The 21,652-nt window shown below is 40.9% G+C and overlaps 1 protein-coding gene across 16 annotated transcripts in view; it reads left to right on the top strand.

Annotated features, from left to right (window-relative positions):
- The window catches only part of JAKMIP1 (janus kinase and microtubule interacting protein 1), a 381,847-nt gene that overhangs the window by 255,163 nt on the left and 105,032 nt on the right, over positions 1-21,652 (top strand). For 6 of the 16 annotated variants that reach the window (XM_043512461.1, XM_043512463.1, XM_043512464.1 and 3 more), the window contains exons 2-4: positions 1,512-3,592; positions 14,912-15,065; positions 17,027-17,165. In XM_043512461.1, coding sequence (XP_043368396.1) covers positions 14,968-15,065; positions 17,027-17,165 — 237 coding nt within the window. In that variant the 5' untranslated portion in view covers positions 1,512-3,592; positions 14,912-14,967. Of the gene's footprint in view, positions 1-1,511; positions 3,915-14,911; positions 15,066-17,026; positions 17,166-21,652 lie in introns of those variants that run through there. The other 10 variants (XM_038400934.2, XM_038400923.2, XM_038400933.2 and 7 more) reach the window with 4 other exon arrangements.

The raw sequence follows: 21,652 nt of genomic DNA, 5'->3' as shown, positions 1-21,652 counted from the left end.
ATTTCAATCTCACTTTGGCTTGTACTCTATTTGGGACTTACTGACTCCCAATAAGATCAGTGGTTGTCTCTTCATTGCTGTTAATGGGAGTTGGGACAGGCCCTTCAGTATGTTGAACTGCTATGTATATTTTGTATTTTACATTTTCCTTGTGCTGTTTATTGATCTTCAATAAAATAATGGTGGGTATTGATGGGCACAATATATTCCAATACTATTTGTTGGTTTGATGCAAGAGAAATAGACTTGCTGAGATGATGAAACAAAAGACCAATGAAAAATCAAAGCTGAAGTTGAACGCCAGCCACTTTTCCAGTATTGAGCAATGTTATACCTAAGAAAAGGATAATATTTTGTATTTACCATATAGTTTTGTTGTCCAGCTTTTTGCTTGCCTCATTAATTAACTAATTAATCATTGTGGATGTCCACACATTACCGTGACCTGTGAGTAATACAGCAATAAGGAAGGAGGCTAACGCATCTGTGTGGAATCCCTACCATATGGATAAAAGTATGTTCCTGTGCTATGACTGTGGTTGAGACAAAAGTTATTCTTATCCTCTGCCATGACCCCAGTAAAGTCTTGTTGAGAGGAACTGTTTGGAGCAGTGGAGAGTCTGTTGGAATGTGACTTGCCTTAGGACTCTTTGAGTTGAATTTTCTCACTCTGAAAAGATTTTAATCTGTTTTGCTAAAAATCAAAAGAAACAGAGCTAATTTGGCTGGTGGTGGGTGTGAATGGAGTATAAAATAAAAGCAACCCCCAAATCATTTTCTCTAGCAAAGTTTCATCCGATTTTATTTAGTCTGGCCTTCGTTAGAGCTAGTCACAAAATGCTGAACAATTTTTTTCAAAAAATTGTGAAAAAATATTACCATTTGAAATTTTAGAAAAAGCTAGTAATAAATCAGTTTTTTGTATGAAAAGTCACCAAACATTTTTTTCAATTTTGAACATTAAAAATAAAATGTTGACCAGCTCTAGCTATAGTTCTAGGCCTGGTCTGTCCACAATTTCTGTAGAAGTACAATTATGCCAGTTCGGAGGATTTTTAACTGCTATAGTTATACTGGTACAATCCCTAGTGTGGATGCAGTCATAGTGGTATAAAGATGCCTTATACTGATATAGCTTATTCCCCTTCCCATACGGGAATAAGCTATGTAAGCACATTGATAGTAGTAGTATTACATCTGCAGTAGGGAAGTTGTACCACTTTAACTACTGTGGTATAGCAATACGACTTTTGTGTGTAGAGAAGATCTTAGTCATATTAAGGGAATTGCATTCAGCTAACTTTTAGCTGGAGTCTTGTACCTCATGGTGAAGAGAAGCAGGGAAGCTTGGAGTCTATTAGTGATGCCAATCTTTGATGTTTTCTGTTGCAAAGACAGGAGGATCTCCACCCTTTAAGAAGTTGTTGTGATATTTGGGTGCTTGGGATGGGTGCCAACATAAATTTCTAAATAAAGCAGATTTAACTTATAGTGTTCTCTTTGTCCTGTAGGATATTAAAAGAGCCTATGGAGTGAACAACTGAATCCATGTGCAAAAACCAGAAAATAATTATTTGAGCAGCTCTAAATTGGAGCATTTTTGTCATAAAACAGTTTGCCTAATACTTCAAGCTGCAAGATATATGAATTAAAATTAGGAATTTTGTAAAGATATAGTTTCAAACTGGATTGATTTGATAATCAGATAAGGACCAGCACACCATGAACACTAAGAAAATCTATACAGAATTTACAAAAAAGAATCAAACACTGGGAAAAAATATCAAGTGCAATTACTGACTGCTTTATGAACTATTATCTACCAAATGGTTTTATTATAATACCATGTCCTTATAATACCATGTCCTTTGTATCTCCATATTGCATGCTTTCAGCAAAGGTGGTTTGTATTTCACAGAAGAACTACAGAAGCTCCTTTTTAAAATATATATATAAAAGTTAAATGCTGACAGTAAATGCCATAGTAAATATCTGAAGGGGGAAAAACTGTACAAAATTGGAAAAAAAGATTTAGAAACACGCTGGTAAAATTCATACTAAATTGTTAGACTCTGAAACCACACAAATAGGAAAGAGAGGAAATAACTGTTTAGTGAAAGCAACCCAATAGGTGAAGTGGAGTTCTCAGAAATTAGTGGTTGTCTATGAGACATAGAGAGGTAAACTTGCAGCAAGAGAAGGAGCTAGACTTGTTGGATTAAGTAAAACTGTGGGGAGGATAGGAGTTGCATCAGAGAATCAAATCTTTGAATGCTATTTGAAAATTAAAGCAATCACTTAGAAGGATTTTATTGGAAGAATGAATGATCTTGAGATGAAATGGAAGCTCAGGAAAGCACAACATATGACTCTGCAGAGCATACAGTACACCACAGTCAATTATGTCTTAAAGCATGAAGAGAAGATTGACCTAAAATTTCAACATAGGAACAGGCAAGTAGAGGAACATGATGGTAAAAGAAATATCTGAAAGGGAATACAAAGAGAAACACAATAGGCTCCTGGGGGAAATAAAGGAAAAGTGTAATTACATTAACCACAAAGAAATAAACATGACACTACCCCAACCAATAGAGTTAAATAAACACAAATGTTGACACTGACCATTTGAACTAGCAGACAAAATGAAATTACAGATTAAAAATAATCAGATATGGGGAAAGTTGTTAACGGTGGACAGTGATTAGAATGCCAACAGAGATCCTATTGTCAAAGGAAGGACAATAAATTATAGTGCATTATTTCAGATCTGGAAAGACAATATCAAGAAATAGAGGTAGTTCTCATAGTTTCTAGCACTTTAGAGGCAGTATGAAAATGATAATGACAAAAAAAACTGACGGAAAGGTATATGATGGGAGCTGAATACTGGATGTGAAAGAGGACTAGAAGTCTCAGAGTAGGAGGATCCACCTAGATATTGGTTGGGCTATGAAATAAAAGGAACATAGACTTCAAATAAAAATATCAGTCAGGATTAGCTGCTGAAGAAATGTTGAGACTCCAAGAGGCTAACTCGCTGTTATGCAAGAAAAGCTGGTTTATGTGGGGAGGTAAACAGAAGGAAAATGATTTGTTCTAATGACACAAAGCACAATTGAATTTATATAGAATCAAGCAAGTCAAAGGCATGATCCAATAGGCTGGAAAATTCTGACCCCCTACAGAGTGCATGAATCAAATAGAAAATGGAGTGTTTAGAGAACTTGTCTTTTTAAACGATAGAGAAATTTCATATCTAATTAAAGACTTCAGCAGTGCAGTGATGGAACTTGGAACGAAGACATCTTCACTGCAAAAAGAAGTGTAGGCATTAAAAAGGAAGGACATAACTTGAGACGGTTGAAGAAAGCCAATACCTAAAGCAGGTGATGGGAAAGAAGCAAGGAGAGCACAACTGAAAAGTGCATTTCACATAGAAAAGAAACAGAAACTCTGCTTGTTTATCACCAATTTGGAAATAAAACTAAAAGCACAAGAACAAAACTGTCACTCAGCATTTGATTCAGCAGTAAGTGCTCTGGAAGGACAGGAGATGGTCTCATTGCAAAGCAGCAAAAGTATGGAACAGGTTTGTTTTTGTACCTTTTAATTCTTGTGTTTGAATTGATGTGTTATATTTTGCAGCAATAGAATCTGCTGATACAGGTGGAATTTTCCTCATAGAGCTTGTGGCATTTTGTCTTGTCTTTTTGCTGGGCTGATGGGATTCATGGTTTTTGAAGTCTGGGATTTTTACTTTCATCTTACTAACCTTTCATAATTGGCATCTGTTGTAGGAATGAGAGTAACCATCACTTGTTAACTGATTGTATTAAACCCTGTGCAAAATATATTGGGCCTCCTTGACACAGGTTTTACATCAGTGTAGACATCTGATTCTCTCCCTCCCCATTCAAATATGTGAAGGTAAGAATGCATTGCATTCTCCGTGATCAGGTGTGAAGCACATGGGTTGGAAGCTGGTAATTCTACTGTTACCTGTACTTTAATTGTCCTGCAGATAAAAGCCTTGAACCACACTTAACACCCTTGCAAGGTGCTGCGTGGCCTCAGTTTGCAGGATGGATCTAAAGTGAGGACATGCAATGCACATACACGAAATTCATGTTAAAAAATTAGAAGGGGGAAAAAAGAAAACACATCTAATGTATTCACAAAGCATATCAATGGGATGGAGTACACCTTGAATCTGTTGAATCTATTTCTAGTGAACACAGAAATCCAGGTTAGGTTAATCCTCCTCATTCGAAGTGTAATTAACTAAGGGAAGACCTTTCTCTGTCAGATACTTATACAGAGTTGGTAATACTTTTGAAATATGAGCCTTGCACTGAAGTTTGTTCCTACTATGCAATGGAGTTGTCTGGATTTTTATGATCAATAGGTTGTGTAAATTGCACAACCGCTTGTACATTCAAAATTCATAGAGTTAATGTGATATAAAATTACCAAGTTATATTAATGGCTGTAATGTATTACCCTGTGGACTCATCCAACAAAGCATTTAAGCATGTGCTTAATTTTAATTACAAAAGTAGTCCCATTGAAGCTATTAGAACCACTCAGGTGCTTAAAGTTCAAGCAGTTGCTTACGTTCTTTGCTGAATTGGGTCCGAAGCATTCAGCACTTTACAGGATCAAGTCATGAATGTACTAGAAGGTTACTGGTGCTTAGTTCTAGTCAGACAGTTCATGATGCTATTTCTATTTAAATATGTTGCATCAGATTTCATTATATTCATATTAATTAATAGAAATTCATTTATTAGCAAGGACATCTAATGGAATTATGTGGATGGAAACAAATGCAGATTTTTAAATTGATGCTTATATCATGGCCAATCCATCCTCTCCTCTTATATCTGTAGGATATTTTTCACAATACATGATACACTGTACTAGGAACTTTTTACTCATTGTTTTCACGTTGCCATTTTAGCTACATATTAAGTCAGGACACTAAGGGAAAAAAATTAAAAGGCCCTTAATTATTTATGCATATAAAATCACTAGTGTGAATAGGTCCATTATCAGCATTTATTATATGTTTCTATTACATGTCCATTATCAGTTACACCTATGCAAACTTATGCAATGCAATGGAGTTGCACAGATGTCACTTATAGGCCTATGCTGAAGATTAAATATGTAAATTAGGATGTAATAGGGCCTGAAGAACTTTTAGTAATGTTGTTGATGACGATGCAATAAAAATGCAGCTTGACTTTCAAAACCCAGGTTGGCTTTGCAGGGCTGGCAGTTAGGAAAAAACAACAATATCCTTTTACTACAAACCTGGCAAATTTCAGCAGGAAATCATTATGAGTAGCGTGACCATATATACCTATGCTGAATACGGGACACCTGGTAAAATTACTCATATTCAAGCGAGTCCTCCCAATAGCAATCAATCAAAACTATGCAGTACAAACATTCAGATTAACATTAAGTTGACTGAGCCCCTGTTAAAAAAGAAATCCTGCTGTAGCTGGATTCTTTTTATTTACTTTCTTATCTTTAAGGCTTTAGGGTTTACACGGGGAGGGGTGATGCACACCCACTCCCATAAGCCTCTCTTAAACAGGGAGGGTGACTGACCAACCCAACTCTCCCTGCCTGGTGATCTCCACCCTGCATGCCTGGCTGGGCCCCTGGAATGGACCCGTACCTGGTGATATGTCTTCCCAAAGTAACATGGGGGACACACAGGGTCACATGCACGCCTCCCCAGATTTCTGCCAGGGTTCACACCAGAATGTGGCCAACAGCAGCCTTTTGGCACTGTGCGGGAGGGAAGGGATGGGAGCTACTTTCAGACACAGGGCGGGAGGACGGGGAAGGGATAACCTGGTCTGTGCCTTTGCAGAGCTCATCTCTCACCCCTGCTCCCCAGTGGCCGGAAGCAGATTTCCCTTCCTGCCTGCACAGTGTCGAAAGGCAGCTAACGCCTCCAGGCTGCTGCTGAATAGCGACATAACCCAGCTGCCTCCTGTCCCTCGGCTACAGCATGGGCAGGAAGGGGTTAAGCCCTAAGGATGCATTGTGCACCAGGGCCCAGGGAACCTGACTACAGGGGCTTCAGTGAACCCAGCCAGAGAGGTGGCTCAGCGGAGGAAGGTGCCTAGGGGACGGAGCAGCCCCGCGTTGCCTGGGGGTAGGCCCCAGGATGGGAGAGGCAGGTGAAGAGGGTGCTAAGCCTCTGCCCGGGGGGGCTGCTGTGGGGCCTGCAGGGCCAGGGTGTGAACAGACTTCAAATTGCTTCCCTCCTTCCCCCACCACTCCAGGGCTTAGCTGGGGGCGGAGAGGCTTCCCCATGCCTGCGCTGTGCAGGGCTTTGGCACATGCAGGGCTTGGCTCCTCCTGGCTACTGCTCCGGGCCGGACAGTCTTGGGCTTTCCCAGGGTGCTGGCCCAGCCAAAGGCCCTCAGGAAAGGAAGAAGCCTGCTGGCCAGGCTATTGCTGAGCTGAGCACTCTGAACAGGGTCTGGTTCTCTACACAGCACTGGGAGTGGGACGTGCCTGCTGGGGGTGGGGGGGATATGGAGGAGCAGCGGGGTTGGAGGGGAGGCCAAACAGCAAAAATTAAGATATTTATACACCAATGCGAGGAGTCTAGGTAACAAAATGGAGGAACTAGAGCTACTGGTGCAGGGAGTGAAACCAGATATTATAGGGATAACAGAAACATGGTGGAATAGTAGTCATGACTGGACTACAGGTATTGAAGGATATGTGCTGTTTAGGAAAGACAGAAATAAAGGCAAAGGTGGTGGAGTAGCATTGTATATCAATGATGAGGTAGAATGTAAAGAAATAAGAAGCGATGCAATGGATAAGACAGAGTCTGTCTGGGCAAAAATTACATTGGGGAAGAAAACTAGTAAAGCCTCTCCTACGATAGTGCTTGGGGTGTGCTATAGACCTCCGGGATCTAATTTGGATATGGATAAAGCCCTTTTTAATGTCTTTAATAAAGTAAATACTAATGGAAACTGCATGATCATGGGAGACTTTAACTTCCCAGATATAGACTGGAGGACCAGTGCTAGTAATAATAATAGGGCTCAGATTTTCCTAGATGCGATAGCTGATGGATTCCTTCATCAAGTAGTTGCTGAACCGACTAGAGGGGATGCCATTTTAGATTTAATTTTGGTGAGTAGCGAGGACCTCATAGAAGAAATGGTTGTAGGGGACAATCTTGGCTCAAGTGATCATGAGCTAATTCAGTTCAAACTAAATGGAAGGATTAACAAAAATAAATCTGCAACTAGGGTTTTTGATTTCAAAAGGGCTGACTTTCAAAAATTAAGGAAATTAGTTAGGGAAGTGGATTGGACTGAAGAACTTATGGATCTAAAGGTAGAGGAGGCCTGGGATTACTTTAAATCAAAACTGCAGAAGCTATCGGAAGCCTGTATCCCAAGAAAGGGGAAAAAATTCATAGGAAGGAGTTGTAGACCAAGCTGGATGAGCAAGCATCTTAGAGAGGTGATTAAGAAGAATCAGAAAGCATACAGGGAGTGGAAGATGGGAGGGATCAGCAAGGAAAGCTACCTAATTGAGGTCAGAACATGTAGGGATCAAGTGAGACAGGCTAAAAGTCGAGTAGAGTTGGACCTTGCAAAGGGAATTAAAACCAATAGTAAAAGGTTCTATAGCCATATAAATAAGAAGAAAAGGAGTACTTGTGGCACCTTAGAGACTAACAAATTTATTAGAGCATAAGCTTTCGTGAGCTACAGCTCACTTCATCGGATGCATTTGGTGGAAAAAACAGAGGAGAGATTTATATACACACACACAGAGAACATGAAACAATGGGTTTATCATACACACTGTAAGGAGAGTGATCACTTAAGATAAGCCATCACCAACAGCAGGGGGGGGAAAGGAGGAAAACCTTCCATGGTGACAAGCAGGTAGGCTAATTCCAGCAGTTAACAAGAATATCAGAGGAACAGTGGGGGGTGGGGTGGGAGGGAGAAATACCATGGGGAAATAGTTTTACTTTGTGTAATGACTCATCCATTCCCAGTCTCTATTCAAGCCTAAGTTAATTGTATCCAGTTTGCAAATTAATTCCAATTCAGCAGTCTCTCCTTGGAGTCTGTTTTTGAAGCTTTTTTGTTGAAGGATAGCCACTCTTAGGTCTGTGATCGAGTGACCAGAGAGATTGAAGTGTTCTCCAACTGGTTTTTGAATGTTATAATTCTTGACGTCTGATTTGTGTCCATTCATTCTTTTACGTAGAGACTGTCCAGTTTGGCCAATCTACATGGCAGAGGGGCATTGCTGGCACATGATGGCATATATCACATTGGTAGATGCGCAGGTGAACGAGCCTCTGATAGTGTGGCTGATGTGATTAGGCCCTATGATGGTATCCCCTGAATAGATATGTGGACAGAGTTGGCAACGGGCTTTGTTGCAAGGATAGGTTCCTGGGTTAGTGGTTCTGTTGTGTGGTGTGTGGTTGCTGGTGAGTATTTGCTTCAGATTGGGGGGCTGTCTGTAAGCAAGGACTGGTCTGTCTCCCAAGATCTGAGAGAGCGATGGCTCGTCCTTCAGGATAGGTTGTAGATCCTAGGTTGATGATGCGTTGGAGGGGTTTTAGTTGGGGGCTGAAGGTGATGGCTAGTGGCGTTCTGTTGTTTTCTTTGTTGGGCCTGTCCTGTAGTAGGTGACTTCTGGGTACTCTTCTGGCTCTGTCAATCTGATTCTTCACTTCAGCAGGTGGGTACTGTAGTTGTAGGAATGCATGATAGAGATCTTGTAGGTGTTTGTCTCTGTCTGAGGGGTTGGAGCAAATGCGGTTATATCGTAGCGCTTGGCTGTAGACAATGGATCGAGTGGTATGATCTGGATGAAAGCTAGAGGCATGTAGGTAGGAATAGCGGTCAGTAGGTTTCCGATATAGGGTGGTGTTTATGTGACCATCGCTTATTAGCACCGTAGTGTCCAGGAAGTGGATCTCTTGTGTGGACTGGTCCAGGCTGAGGTTGATTGTGGGATGGAAATTGTTGAAATCATGGTGGAATTCCTCAAGAGCTTCTTTTCCATGGGTCCATATGATGAAGATGTCATCAATGTAGCGCAAGTAGAGTAGGGGCATTAGGGAACGAGAGCTGAGGAAGCGTTGTTCTAAGTCAGCCATAAAAATGTTGGCATACTGTGGGGCCATGCGGGTACCCATCGCAGTGCCGCTGATTTGAAGGTATACATTGTCACCAAATGTGAAATAGTTATGGGTCAGGACAAAGTCACAAAGTTCTGCCACCAGGTTAGCCGTGACAGTATCGGGGATACTGTTCCTGACGGCTTGTAGTCCATCTTTGTGTGGAATGTTGGTGTAGAGGGCTTCTACATCCATAGTGGCTAGGATGGTGTTTTTAGGAAGATCACCAATGGACTGTAGTTTCCTCAGGAAATCGGTGGTGTCTCGAAGATAGCTGGGAGTGCTGGTAACGAAGGGCCTGAGGAGCAAGTCTACATAGCCAGACAATCCTGCTGTCAGGGTGCCAATGCCTGAGATGATGGGGCGTCCAGGATTTCCAGGTTTATGGATCTTGGGTAGCAGATAGAATACCCCAGGTCCTGGCTCCAGGGGTGTGTCTGTGCGGATTTGTTCTTGTGCTTTTTCAGGGAGTTTCTTGAGCAAATGCTGTAGTTTCTTTTGGTAACTCTCAGTGGGATCAGAGGGTAATGGCTTGTAGAAAGTGGTGTTGGAGAGCTGCCTAGTAGCCTCTTGTTCATACTCTGACCTATTCATGATGACGACAGCACCTCCTTTGTCAGCCTTTTTGATTATGATGTCAGAGTTGTTTCTGAGGCTGTGGATGGCACTGTGTTCTGCATGGCTGAGGTTATGGGGTAAGCGATGCTGCTTTTCCACAATTTCAGCTCGTGCACGTCGGCGGAAGCAGTCTATGTAGAAATCCAGGCTGCTGTTTCGACCTTCAGGAGGAGTCCACCTAGAATCCTTCTTTTTGTAGTGTTGGCAGGAAGGTCTCTGTGGGTTAATATGTTGGTCGGAGGTGTGTTGGAAATATTCCTTGAGTCTGAGACGTCGAAAATAGGATTCTAGGTCACCACAGAACTGTATCATGTTCGTGGGGGTGGAGGGGCAAAAGGAGAGGCCCCGAGATAGGACAGATTCTTCCGCTGGGTTAAGAGTATAGTTGGATAGATTAACAATATTGCTGGGTGGGTTACGGGAACCATTGTGGACCCATGGAAAAGAAGCTCTTGAGGAATTCCACCATGTTTTCAACAATTTCCATCCCACCATCAACCTCAGCCTGGACCAGTCCACACAAGAGATCCACTTCCTGGACACTACGGTGCTAATAAGCGATGGTCACATAAACACCACCCTATATCGGAAACCTACTGACCGCTATTCCTACCTACATGCCTCTAGCTTTCATCCAGATCATACCACTCGATCCATTGTCTACAGCCAAGCGCTACGATATAACCGCATTTGCTCCAACCCCTCAGACAGAGACAAACACCTACAAGATCTCTATCATGCATTCCTACAACTACAGTACCCACCTGCTGAAGTGAAGAAACAGATTGACAGAGCCAGAAGAGTACCCAGAAGTCACCTACTACAGGACAGGCCCAACAAAGAAAACAACAGAACGCCACTAGCCATCACCTTCAGCCCCCAACTAAAACCCCTCCAACGCATCATCAAGGATCTACAACCTATCCTGAAGGACGAGCCATCGCTCTCTCAGATCTTGGGAGACAGACCAGTCCTTGCTTACAGACAGCCCCCCAATCTGAAGCAAATACTCACCAGCAACCACACACCACACAACAGAACCACTAACCCAGGAACCTATCCTTGCAACAAAGCCCGTTGCCAACTCTGTCCACATATCTATTCAGGGGATACCATCATAGGGCCTAATCACATCAGCCACACTATCAGAGGCTCGTTCACCTGCGCATCTACCAATGTGATATATGCCATCATGTGCCAGCAATGCCCCTCTGCCATGTAGATTGGCCAAACTGGACAGTCTCTACGTAAAAGAATGAATGGACACAAATCAGACGTCAAGAATTATAACATTCAAAAACCAGTTGGAGAACACTTCAATCTCTCTGGTCACTCGATCACAGACCTAAGAGTGGCTATCCTTCAACAAAAAAGCTTCAAAAACAGACTCCAAGGAGAGACTGCTGAATTGGAATTAATTTGCAAACTGGATACAATTAACTTAGGCTTGAATAGAGACTGGGAATGGATGAGTCATTACACAAAGTAAAACTATTTCCCCATGGTATTTCTCCCTCCCACCCCACCCCCCACTGTTCCTCTGATATTCTTGTTAACTGCTGGAATTAGCCTACCTGCTTGTCACCATGGAAGGTTTTCCTCCTTTCCCCCCCCTGCTGTTGGTGATGGCTTATCTTAAGTGATCACTCTCCTTACAGTGTGTATGATAAACCCATTGTTTCATGTTCTCTGTGTGTGTGTATATAAATCTCTCCTCTGTTTTTTCCACCAAATGCATCCGATGAAGTGAGCTGTAGCTCACGAAAGCTTATGCTCTAATAAATTTGTTAGTCTCTAAGGTGCCACAAGTACTCCTTTTCTTTTTGCGAATACAGACTAACACGGCTGCTACTCTGAAACCTATAAATAAGAAGAAAACTAAAAAGGAAGAAGTGGGGCCGCTTAACACTGAGGATGGAGTGGAGGTTAAAGATAATCTAGGCATGGCCCAATATCTAAACAAATACTTTGCCTCAGTCTTTAATAAGGCTAAAGAGGATCTTGGGGATAATGGTAGCATGACAAATGGGAAGGAGGATATAGAGGTAGATATTACCATATCAGAGGTAGAAGCGAAACTGAAACAGCTTAATGGGACTAAATCGGGGGGCCCAGATAATCTTCATCCAAGAATATTAAAGGAATTGGCACCTGAAATTGCAAGCCCATTAGCAAGAATTTTTAATGAATCTGTAAACTCAGGAATAGTACTGAATGATTGGAGAATTGCTAATATAGTTCCTATTTTTAAGAAAGGAAAAAAAAGTGATCCAGGTAACTACAGGCCAGTTAGTTTGACATCTGTAGTATGCAAGGTCCTGGAAAAAATTTTGAAGGAGAAATTAGTTAAGGACATTGAAGTCAATGGTAAATGGGACAAAATACAACATGGTTTTACAAAAGGTAGATCGTGCCAAACCAACCTAATCTCCTTTTTTGAAAAAGTAACAGATTTTTTAGATAAAGGAAATGCAATGGATCTAATTTACCTAGATTTCAGTAAGGCATTTGATACCGTGCCACATGGGGAATTATTAGTTAAATTGGAGAAGATGGGGATCAATATGAACATCAAAAGGTGGATAAGGAATTGGTTAAAGGGGAGACTGCAACGGGTCCTACTGAAAGGCGAACTGTCAGGTTGGAGGGAGGTTACCAGTGGAGTTTCTCAGGGATCGGTTTTGGGACCAATCTTATTTAATCTTTTTATTACTGACCTTGGCACAAAAAGTGGGAGTGTGCTAATAAAGTTTGCGGATGATACAAAGCTGGGAGGTATTGCCAATTCGGAGAAGGACCGGGATATCATACAGGAGGATCTGGATTTCCTTGTAAACTGGAGTAATAGTAATAGGATGAAATTTAATAGTGAGAAGTGTAAGGTTATGCATTTAGGGATTAATAACAAGAATTTTAGCTATAAGTTGGGGACGCATCAATTAGAAGTAACGAAAGAGGAGAAGGACCTTGGAGTATTGGTTGATCATAGGATGACTATGAGCTGCCAATGTGATATGGCTGTGAAAAAAGCTAATGCGGTTTTGGGATGCATCAGGAGAGGCATTTCCAGTAGGGATAAGGAGGTTTTAGTACCGTTATACAAGGCACTGGTGAGACCTCACCTAGAATACTGTGTGCAGTTCTGGTCTCCCATGTTTAAAAAGGATGAATTCAAACTGGAGCAGGTACAGAGAAGGGCTACTAGGATGATCCGAGGAATGGAAAACTTGTCTTATGAAAGGAGACTTAAGGAGCTTGGCTTGTTTAGCCTAACTAAAAGAAGGTTGAGGGGAGATATGATTGCTCTCTATAAATATATCAGAGGGATAAATACAGGAGAGGGAGAGGAATTATTTAAACTCAGCACCAATGTGGACACAAGAACAAATGGGTATAAACTGGCCACCAGGAAGTTTAGACTTGAAATCAGACGAAGGTTTTTAACCATCAGAGGAGTGAAGTTTTGGAATAGCCTTCCAAGGGAAGCAGTGGGGGCAAAAGATCTATCTGGCTTTAAGATTCTACTCGATAAGTTTATGGAGGAGATGGTATGATGGGATAATGGGATTTTGGTAAGTAATTGATCTTTAAATATTCAGGGTAAATAGGCCAAATCCCCTGAGATGGGATATTAGATGGATGGGATCTGAGTTACTATAGAAAATTCTTTCCTGGGTATCTGGCTGGTGAATCTTGCCCATATGCTCAGGGTTTAGCTGATTGCCATATTTGGGGTCGGGAAGGAATTTTCCTCCAGGGCAGATTGGAGAGGCCATGGAGGTTTTTCGCCTTCCTCTGTAGCATGGGGCATGGTTGACTTGAGGGAGGCTTCTCTGCTCCTTGAAGTCTTTGAACCATGATTTAAGGACTTCAATAGCTCAGACATGGGTGAGGTTTTTCATAGGAGTGGGTGGGTGAGATTCTGTGGCCTGCGCTGTGCAGGAGGTCGGACTAGATGATCAGAATGGTCCCTTCTGACTTTAGTATCTATGAATCTATGACCTAGGTTTAGAATGCAAGCTCTCTTTAGATTGTAAATTCTTCAGGGCAGGGGCCATCTCTTTGTTGGATGTTTGTACAATGTCTAGCACAATAACACTCTGGCTTCTAGGCAATACGACTATACAATACAAATAAATAATAATTGATATATTTTCCAAATGATATACTTGAAATGTGGAGATAAAATCCTGTTAATAAATAATGGAATTGTTATGTGCATCTTCTCATACCATCTTGAAACCATTCTTCTGTAGGCTTTTAGCTGCAAGCAAGACTTTCTTGTTTTCCTTCTGTTGCAGAGGAGACTTTTTAACGTTACGAGATGTCTGTATGTCAGAAGACTTTAGCCAGTATTTCTCTGGTTCGGTGTGAGTCGCTTTATCTCTGTTGTAACATTTTGTGTTCAGAAAATACTTTGGGACATAATTCTACAAAAGACCAAAGCAGAAATATCCTGACACTTTTAACTATCACTTAATGATTCTGAATGTTTCTCATAAATATTCATAATTTGCCTTTTGAACCAGTAAATGCCTCTTCTGTTACTTTCTGTTTTTCTGCATTCAGACAATCCAAAGAATGACACAGTTGTGCTAGGAGTGGAAGAGCTATTGTAAACCCGTAAATGTACTTCATATTGTTATCTTCCTCTGTGTTTACCAGGAAATTACGTCCACTTCAGTCTCAGGTGTGATGCATAATTCCTCCATGAATTTGACTCATAATGTCTTGTCTGGAGTTCTCTTTTGCTGCAAACTGAGACTTCCTTCATACATTTTGAATGACTTTTGGGCTAATGAAATGTATGTGGTTCTCTCATGAATAATAAATGTGTTCAGTATCGACAAAAGACATTATCCGAGCACCATAGAAGTTAAGGCGAGCACTTAAACATCTTCGGAAAAAAGGAAACATTCAGATTGTGTTACATGTGGTGAAACTTAAACAATATATATTTTTATTCATGTGAATAAATTTCACTTCATCTGAAAGAGGAAAAGAATTTTGTTATTGTGTTAAAGCACCCAGTAATGAAGGATTTGATGTTCTGAATCTTAATGTTAAATTGATACTTCCTGGATTTTCCAGGATTTAGAAGATGTGCAAGGGAGTCTGAAGGGGCAGTAAACAGTGCTGAAGTGGAGATGTTGAATCTCAGAATAAAACAGCTGGAAAAGTCAGAGCAAAAACTGAAAGACATTTTAGAGGACTACACAAAGTCAAATTCTGCACTAGGAAACAGGTAAATGCATGTTTTTTATTATAGACTTTTAAAGTATGTAAAATATGTGCTTTTTCTATTGGATGTCATAATAAAGCTTAACAGTTCTAGAACGAATAAAGAAAAGGAGTACTTGTGGCACCTTAGAGACTAACAAATTTATTAGAGCATAAGCTTTCGTGAGCTACAGCTCACTTCATCGATGAAGTGAGCTGTAGCTCACGAAAGCTTATGCTCTAATAAATTTGTTAGTCTCTAAGGTGCCACAAGTACTCCTTTTCTTTTTGCGAATACAGACTAACACGGCTGCTACTCTAGAACGAATAAAAACGTGGATTCCAGATTGACTGAATTATCAGATTATAATTATAATGATCAAAGTCTATCGTTTTATTACATAAGTCACACATTTAAGACCACTGGACTTATTTGAATATCTTGGTAACATAGTTTATATTTCTTCCTCTTTTTAAAGTGAAAAGTTTATTTGAAATCAAAAAATTGTTGATGTTAGTTATGTGTACATTTGTAATTATGCTTTGCATTGTCAAACAAAATCAGCGTTTCAGAAAGCTAGATATAATTTAGTCTGCTGGTCCTAAGTAAGAGTATTGCTCAAACTAATGACTCCATTAAGCATCAGTTGCCCTGGGTGAATGGTTCTTGATGCATGGCAATAGTGCTATTCAAAGCAAAGCTAGATGAGATAGAAGATATATGGGTAGTTTCAAAAGGACGTTCAAAGATAATTGTCTGCATCAGTATATTTTATTTGTTTATTACCAAAGGTCTCAGTCTGTACCAAGTGCACACAAATAAAGACAGTCTGGGGCCTGAAGATCTTGCAGGATCACAGAGAAATCTAGAGGAGGGAAGGACTTTGTGAGGTTGTTTGTTTGAGAAGTGAGTGTATAATTATTTTAAACATATGCTTTGGAAAGAAAACTATATGGTAAAATGTATGGAAATGTGATTGAGAAGAGGAGAGGAATGGGGCAACATTGTGGGAGGACATAACAATGAGATAAGGCCTAAGGTAGGACAAAGGCTGGCGGAAGATGAGGCGGGTATCAGTGAGGCGGGAGAAAAGGAGGTTGTGCTATTTAAAACAGGAGATTATAAGAGACTAGAAAAGCATTTTTTCCCATAAAACAGAACATGATTTGGGTTTTAGAAGTGTTTAGAATGTGGAGAAGATTTGGATATGTCCTGGGTGAGAGGGAGGAATCTAAGCTGGCTCCCATGTTGTGAGCGTAGGCTACAGAGAGGTTACTAACAAGGAAAGGAACATATTTTGTGCTAAATCTCAGCTTTATTGCCAAAGCAGATGGGTATAAGTCATAGCAAGCTTTAATTTCCAGTATGAAAGATACCTTACAAGAGATGTTACAGGGCAGTATGTCTTGCATTAAGCCAGCATAACTCATGGTGGGGTACTTCCTACTGGTTCTCTAAACAGGAGGAATATATGATGTTACTGTTGCTGATGGTAACATTTACATTCACCAGTCATGGGTCTAGCAGAATCCTGTCGTCAGATAACCATGTCTCTTTTGGCTACAAAGTATGCCCATTTATGGTAGGTGTCCACTTTGTATGCTACAACAGGCTGCCATAAACCACTAATCAAATACTTCTGTTTGCTTATGGATTTCAAACTGCAAGTATCCTTTCCTCCTTGTGCACCTCTGCATCCCAGAGAAAGATTGCAATGTAGACATTTACAATTAAGTAGAGCCCGTAAAGGCCTTTGAGAGTTTCCAGTAAAATGTGCTACATGCATGTAAACACTATTTATAATTAATTGTCAATTACTTATCAATGATCAGTTATTAATTTTCAATTATCAGTGATGTAATGTTAATTACTGTTATAGTTGAGAGAGAAAAGAGTGTAAATGGAGAATTGATGATAGATTATTTCCCTAGAAACAATATTGTGATGTATTGATTCAGAAGCAATCCTGTTTTTCAATAATGTAGAGCAAAGGAGCTGGAGCTGTCACAGAAGAAACTTTTTGAAACAGTTGACCAACTGAATGCAAAGCTACAGCAGGTAGAAAATGCAAACCTACGTGTTAAAGGGAAGCTCCGAAACCTTCAGGTGGAACTGACAGATTTGGTAAGTAGGATATTGTTTAAATGAAATGCTTTCGCTTATCTCCATGTGGATGACTCACAAATCAATCTCTCCACCACTAAATCGTCTCCTTCCATCGGTTCTCGCATCTCAGCCTGTCTGGCTGACATGTCTTCGATAACATGTCATCTTAAACTGGATCAGAGCTCCTTCCACTTCCCCACTTTTCTGTCACTGCTGACACCACCACCATTCTCGCATCGCTTATGTCTACAATCTCTAGGGTACATTTGATTCCTCCTTTTCCCTTGCCGTAGATGTCCAGGCCAACATCTTCATTCTCCACAAATCAGTCCTGCTCTTTCTAGCCCCATAGCTAAATCTCATTATATCAGCTCATTATATCCAGGACTGTGGTACAGTAGTCTGAGATAGAGTTGGGTGAGTAACAGATTGCGTCATTCTTTCTCTCTTTGGCCCAAAGAAGATTTAAGTAGTTATACAAAGTGAACAGCTTCAGCAGGAGAGATTGAGAAAGCCCATCCCAGAAGAGCCTTGCAGTTAGGGTGCTCACTAGGAAGGGGGAAAATCTGAGTTCAAGTCCATGATCCAGAGTGGGGGATTCAAACCTGGGTCTCCCACATCTAAGGGAAGTAACCTAACCACTGGTTTGAAGGTTGTAAAGAGACATGGATGGATGTCTCAACTAGCGCAACAGCCTCTTTTTCAGCCTGTCAATCATATGCATTGTCCTCCTTCAGGCCAAACAAAATGCAGCTGCTACACTCATCATCCTTGCCCATTGATTTAACCATGGAACTCCCAGCTTTATAGCCCTCCACTGGCTGCCCTATTGCATCCAATTTAAGATTCCTGACTCCATCTTCAAAGTTCTACTTAATTCTGCCTCACCCTACTTTCCTTTGTCAGTACTGTCCCAGCGGTGTCTGACTTTTATTCAGCATCTCACATAGTCACCTCTCTGCCTACTTCCATGTGGCTTTCTACACATGGTTTGGCCTCCCTATGATCCTTATACCTTATATACCTTATTATATACCTTGCCCTGTCCACATGTAAGTCCCTCTTCTTCCTTAGAGTGAAACAAATGGATATATATATATATAATTTGCCTATTGTTGTTTTCATTCCCTTCCCTTTCTAATGTCTGGCTACTTGTCTGTCCTAAGACTGTCAGTTCTGTGGAACATGGTGGACCATACCTGAGTGTTTGAAAAATGCCTAGCACATAGCAGGTGCTATTGCAAATAAATATAGAAATAATCTATAGGGATTTTTTTAAAAAATATGCTTATCAGTAGACTTCTTTTTTTTCTCCTTAAATAAACACCCTGCTTTGGTTCATAGCTCATCTGATGAGTTCCTTGAATAGAGGAGCAATGAAAATTCTCTAAGCAAACAGCACATATCCATCTAAGCTAAGCCTACTTGATATAGTGTAGTTCACAGTATTGCAACTTTTACTGGTTTATTTTCCATGGGTATATTTCCTTTTCATCAGTAGTTACAACTGCAAAATTTTCATTTGAAGCTCATTAAAGTAGCAAAAGGCAGTGTAGTATAGTATACCTGTAGTCGTCAGCAGCTATCCCTTGATACAAGGATGATGTCTGCTGGGGGGAAAAGGTCATTGATGAGACTTAAGATGGCTGAGGAGTCCAATCCGTGCTCTACAGGTGTTTCCACATCTGTAACAGGTGGTTGCTTGGGAAGAGCACAACTTCTGGCTTGAATGCTGTATACTTTCCTTCCTGCTCTGCCATTTCTCAGCCTCTTGAGTAAAACAATTCTCTTTAAACTGGGCTGAGCTTGATGTATAATGCAACACCATTGCAGTCTATTACCATCCAGCTCTTCCCAATTCATGGGATCAATGCCACCCTTCTTAAGATATAGTTTTAGGGTGTCCTTGTAGTGTTTCCTCTGTCCCCTATGAGCCCTCTTACCATGACTAAGTTGAGAAAAGAGGACTTGCTTCAGAAGATGAGTATCAGCATGCACACAATGGCCAGCCCAGAAAAATTGATGTTTCATAATCTTCGCCTCAACACTGGTGATATTAGCTAGAGAGAACGCTGGCATTGGTGTGATGATCTTCCCATCTAATTCAGAGAATCTTCCTAAGGTAGTGCTGGTAGTACCACTCCAGACACTTAAAATGGCTTCAGTATGTCACCCATGTCTCACACCCATAAAGAAAAGTGAGGATGATTACTGCATTGTAGACCAGGATCTTAGTTTCCTTCTGCATATCTCTGTCAATAAAGACATGACGAAGCAACTTTCTGAAGGATGCGCTGGCACAATGGATCCATGTTTTATCTCCACATCAAGATTGGCTGTCTGGGAACCAAGGGAAATGCTCAACATTTTCCAGGAGTTCACCACCGATGACAGTTTGTGGGGGAATGGGAAGCAACTTGTGCTGGGGCAGGCTGGGTGGAGCATCTTAGTCTTCCCAATATTGAGGGAAAACCCCAAGCTATGATAAGTCCCAGGCTACAATAAGCCCTGAAGAAAAGTTCTAGGGTGGATTGCAAGTCAAATGCATGGGTGGATTGTTGCATGACAGATCCAAGAGAAATGTGGAGAAAACATCAGCCATTGTTTATGGCATTTATTGACCTAACTAAGGCCTTTGATTACATCAATCGTGAGGTATTATGGAAGGTGCTGTCTTGGTTCAGTTGTCCGTTGAAGTTCATTGCATTCTCAAGCTACTTGATGATGGGATGACCACCACTGTCCTTTGTAATGGGTTGGAGGCAGCGTTGTTCACCATCTGTGCTGGTGTTAAGCAGGACAGTGTTATTGACCCAACCCTTTTTTCCGTCTATCTTGCTGTGATCTTGATTCTTATTTGTAACCACCTTTCTTCCAGAATTGGGATTGAGTATTGCATGCATGGCCAGCTCTTCAACCTGTGGCATCTTCATTCTAAAACTAAGGTCACCAGGACTGTTATTTCCGACCTTCAGTATGCTGACGACTGTGCTATCCTTGCACACACTGAGGCACACTTGTAATACTGCTGTAGTGTCTCAGTATTGCATCACTTCTCAACTCCTTTTCCCATTTACCTTGGGTTAGAGGTGCCCATGATTCTTTGACGCTTCTGCTGGTCCATGGAACAGGTTCATACGAATTGGAGTTCCAGTCCTTTTCTCTTCAAACTTCTCTTGACAGAGTCTTTCCATTGCAACCTCAGTTTTCCATGTCCTTTCTTGTTGTTCTCTTCCTCCCATGCTTTCTATGCTGATCATTCTTCTCCCATTCTTATCACATGTCCAGCCCACCTCAAATGTGTGCTCTCCAGGCTATCATTGAGGGTCCCAAATTCATCTTCCCCATAATTTCTTTCTTATTCACTCTGTCTGCCCTCCCCTCGCCTGCCATTCTTCTCAGTATATTATTTTCTATTACCTGTATCTTCTTTTCTTCCATCTCTGTAAGACTTTCCATAGAGCAGGCAGGGACAAACACTCACAGCATATGCTTTTCCTTTCAGTTTATTACTTAATTTCCAGCCCAATAATACTCCTGCCACCATTTTCACTTCCACCCATTCACATTAGATTCTTCTCTTCAATTCTCCAACTCTCCATCTGATGGCACTAAGTGTACTTCCCAAGTACATAAATTATTTTTTTTCTGATTCAGCTTCTCTCCTGATACTTCAATCAACAGCTCTTCTTCAACCTTCCCTGCTTACATAATTTAAGTTTTCTTTGGGTTTACCTTCAAACCATGATTTTGCAACACTGATGTCTACTCTGATTCCATAGTTACCGCATCCTCTTTGCTGTTAGTCAAAAGGACCAGATCATCAATATATGTTTTCTCTGTGTCTCCGTAGGCTTGGTTCTCCTACTAAATAATTCCATAACTAGATAAAGAAAAGTGGACTCAGCACACTGCCTCATTGGCAAAGCATGAAAGCCTTCAATTACTTTTTGGCGGAACTCTTCCTTTTTACCCCCACCCCTTACAAACCTACCAATGCAATTTTTTCCTCAATTTCATCTTCTTTCCTGTTTTCTCAGGTTGCAGTTGGAGTTTAGCTATTAATATCGCATGTTATTTTGTCAAATACTCACTTGGTATAACCTTTATGTCTTTCACCATTTTCATATGTTTTCTTCTCATCAAAATATAGTTCATTTGGACTTTATTTTTTCCACTGCGATATGTCACCATATGGTATTCTTTTTTTTTCCAAACCATGCAAGCACCACTGAAAAAACCCATTAAGCCTACCCCACTCAATCCCCCTCTCTCCTTCTGCATTTCTTTTGTCAAATTTACCTACCACTGCTTCTTCTGGGCTCTTTTCACTAAAAAGACAGATTAAATCACTATCAACCACTAACAAGGTGTGACTCTCAACCATAACCACCAACTCTGCCAGCTCGTTTCTGAAGCTCCTCTTCTCTTCCATAGGTCCACCTTGTTATGGAACATATGCTGATGTCACCCATCTAACCCTATTCTTTGTCCTCAACCATGTG

This window comes from Dermochelys coriacea, chromosome 4 (assembly GCF_009764565.3).
Source record: "Dermochelys coriacea isolate rDerCor1 chromosome 4, rDerCor1.pri.v4, whole genome shotgun sequence".
NCBI classification, from domain to species: Eukaryota; Metazoa; Chordata; order Testudines; family Dermochelyidae; genus Dermochelys; species Dermochelys coriacea.
Note: the sequence above shows the minus strand (reverse complement) of the source record. Positions and strands in the feature narration are given on the sequence as shown.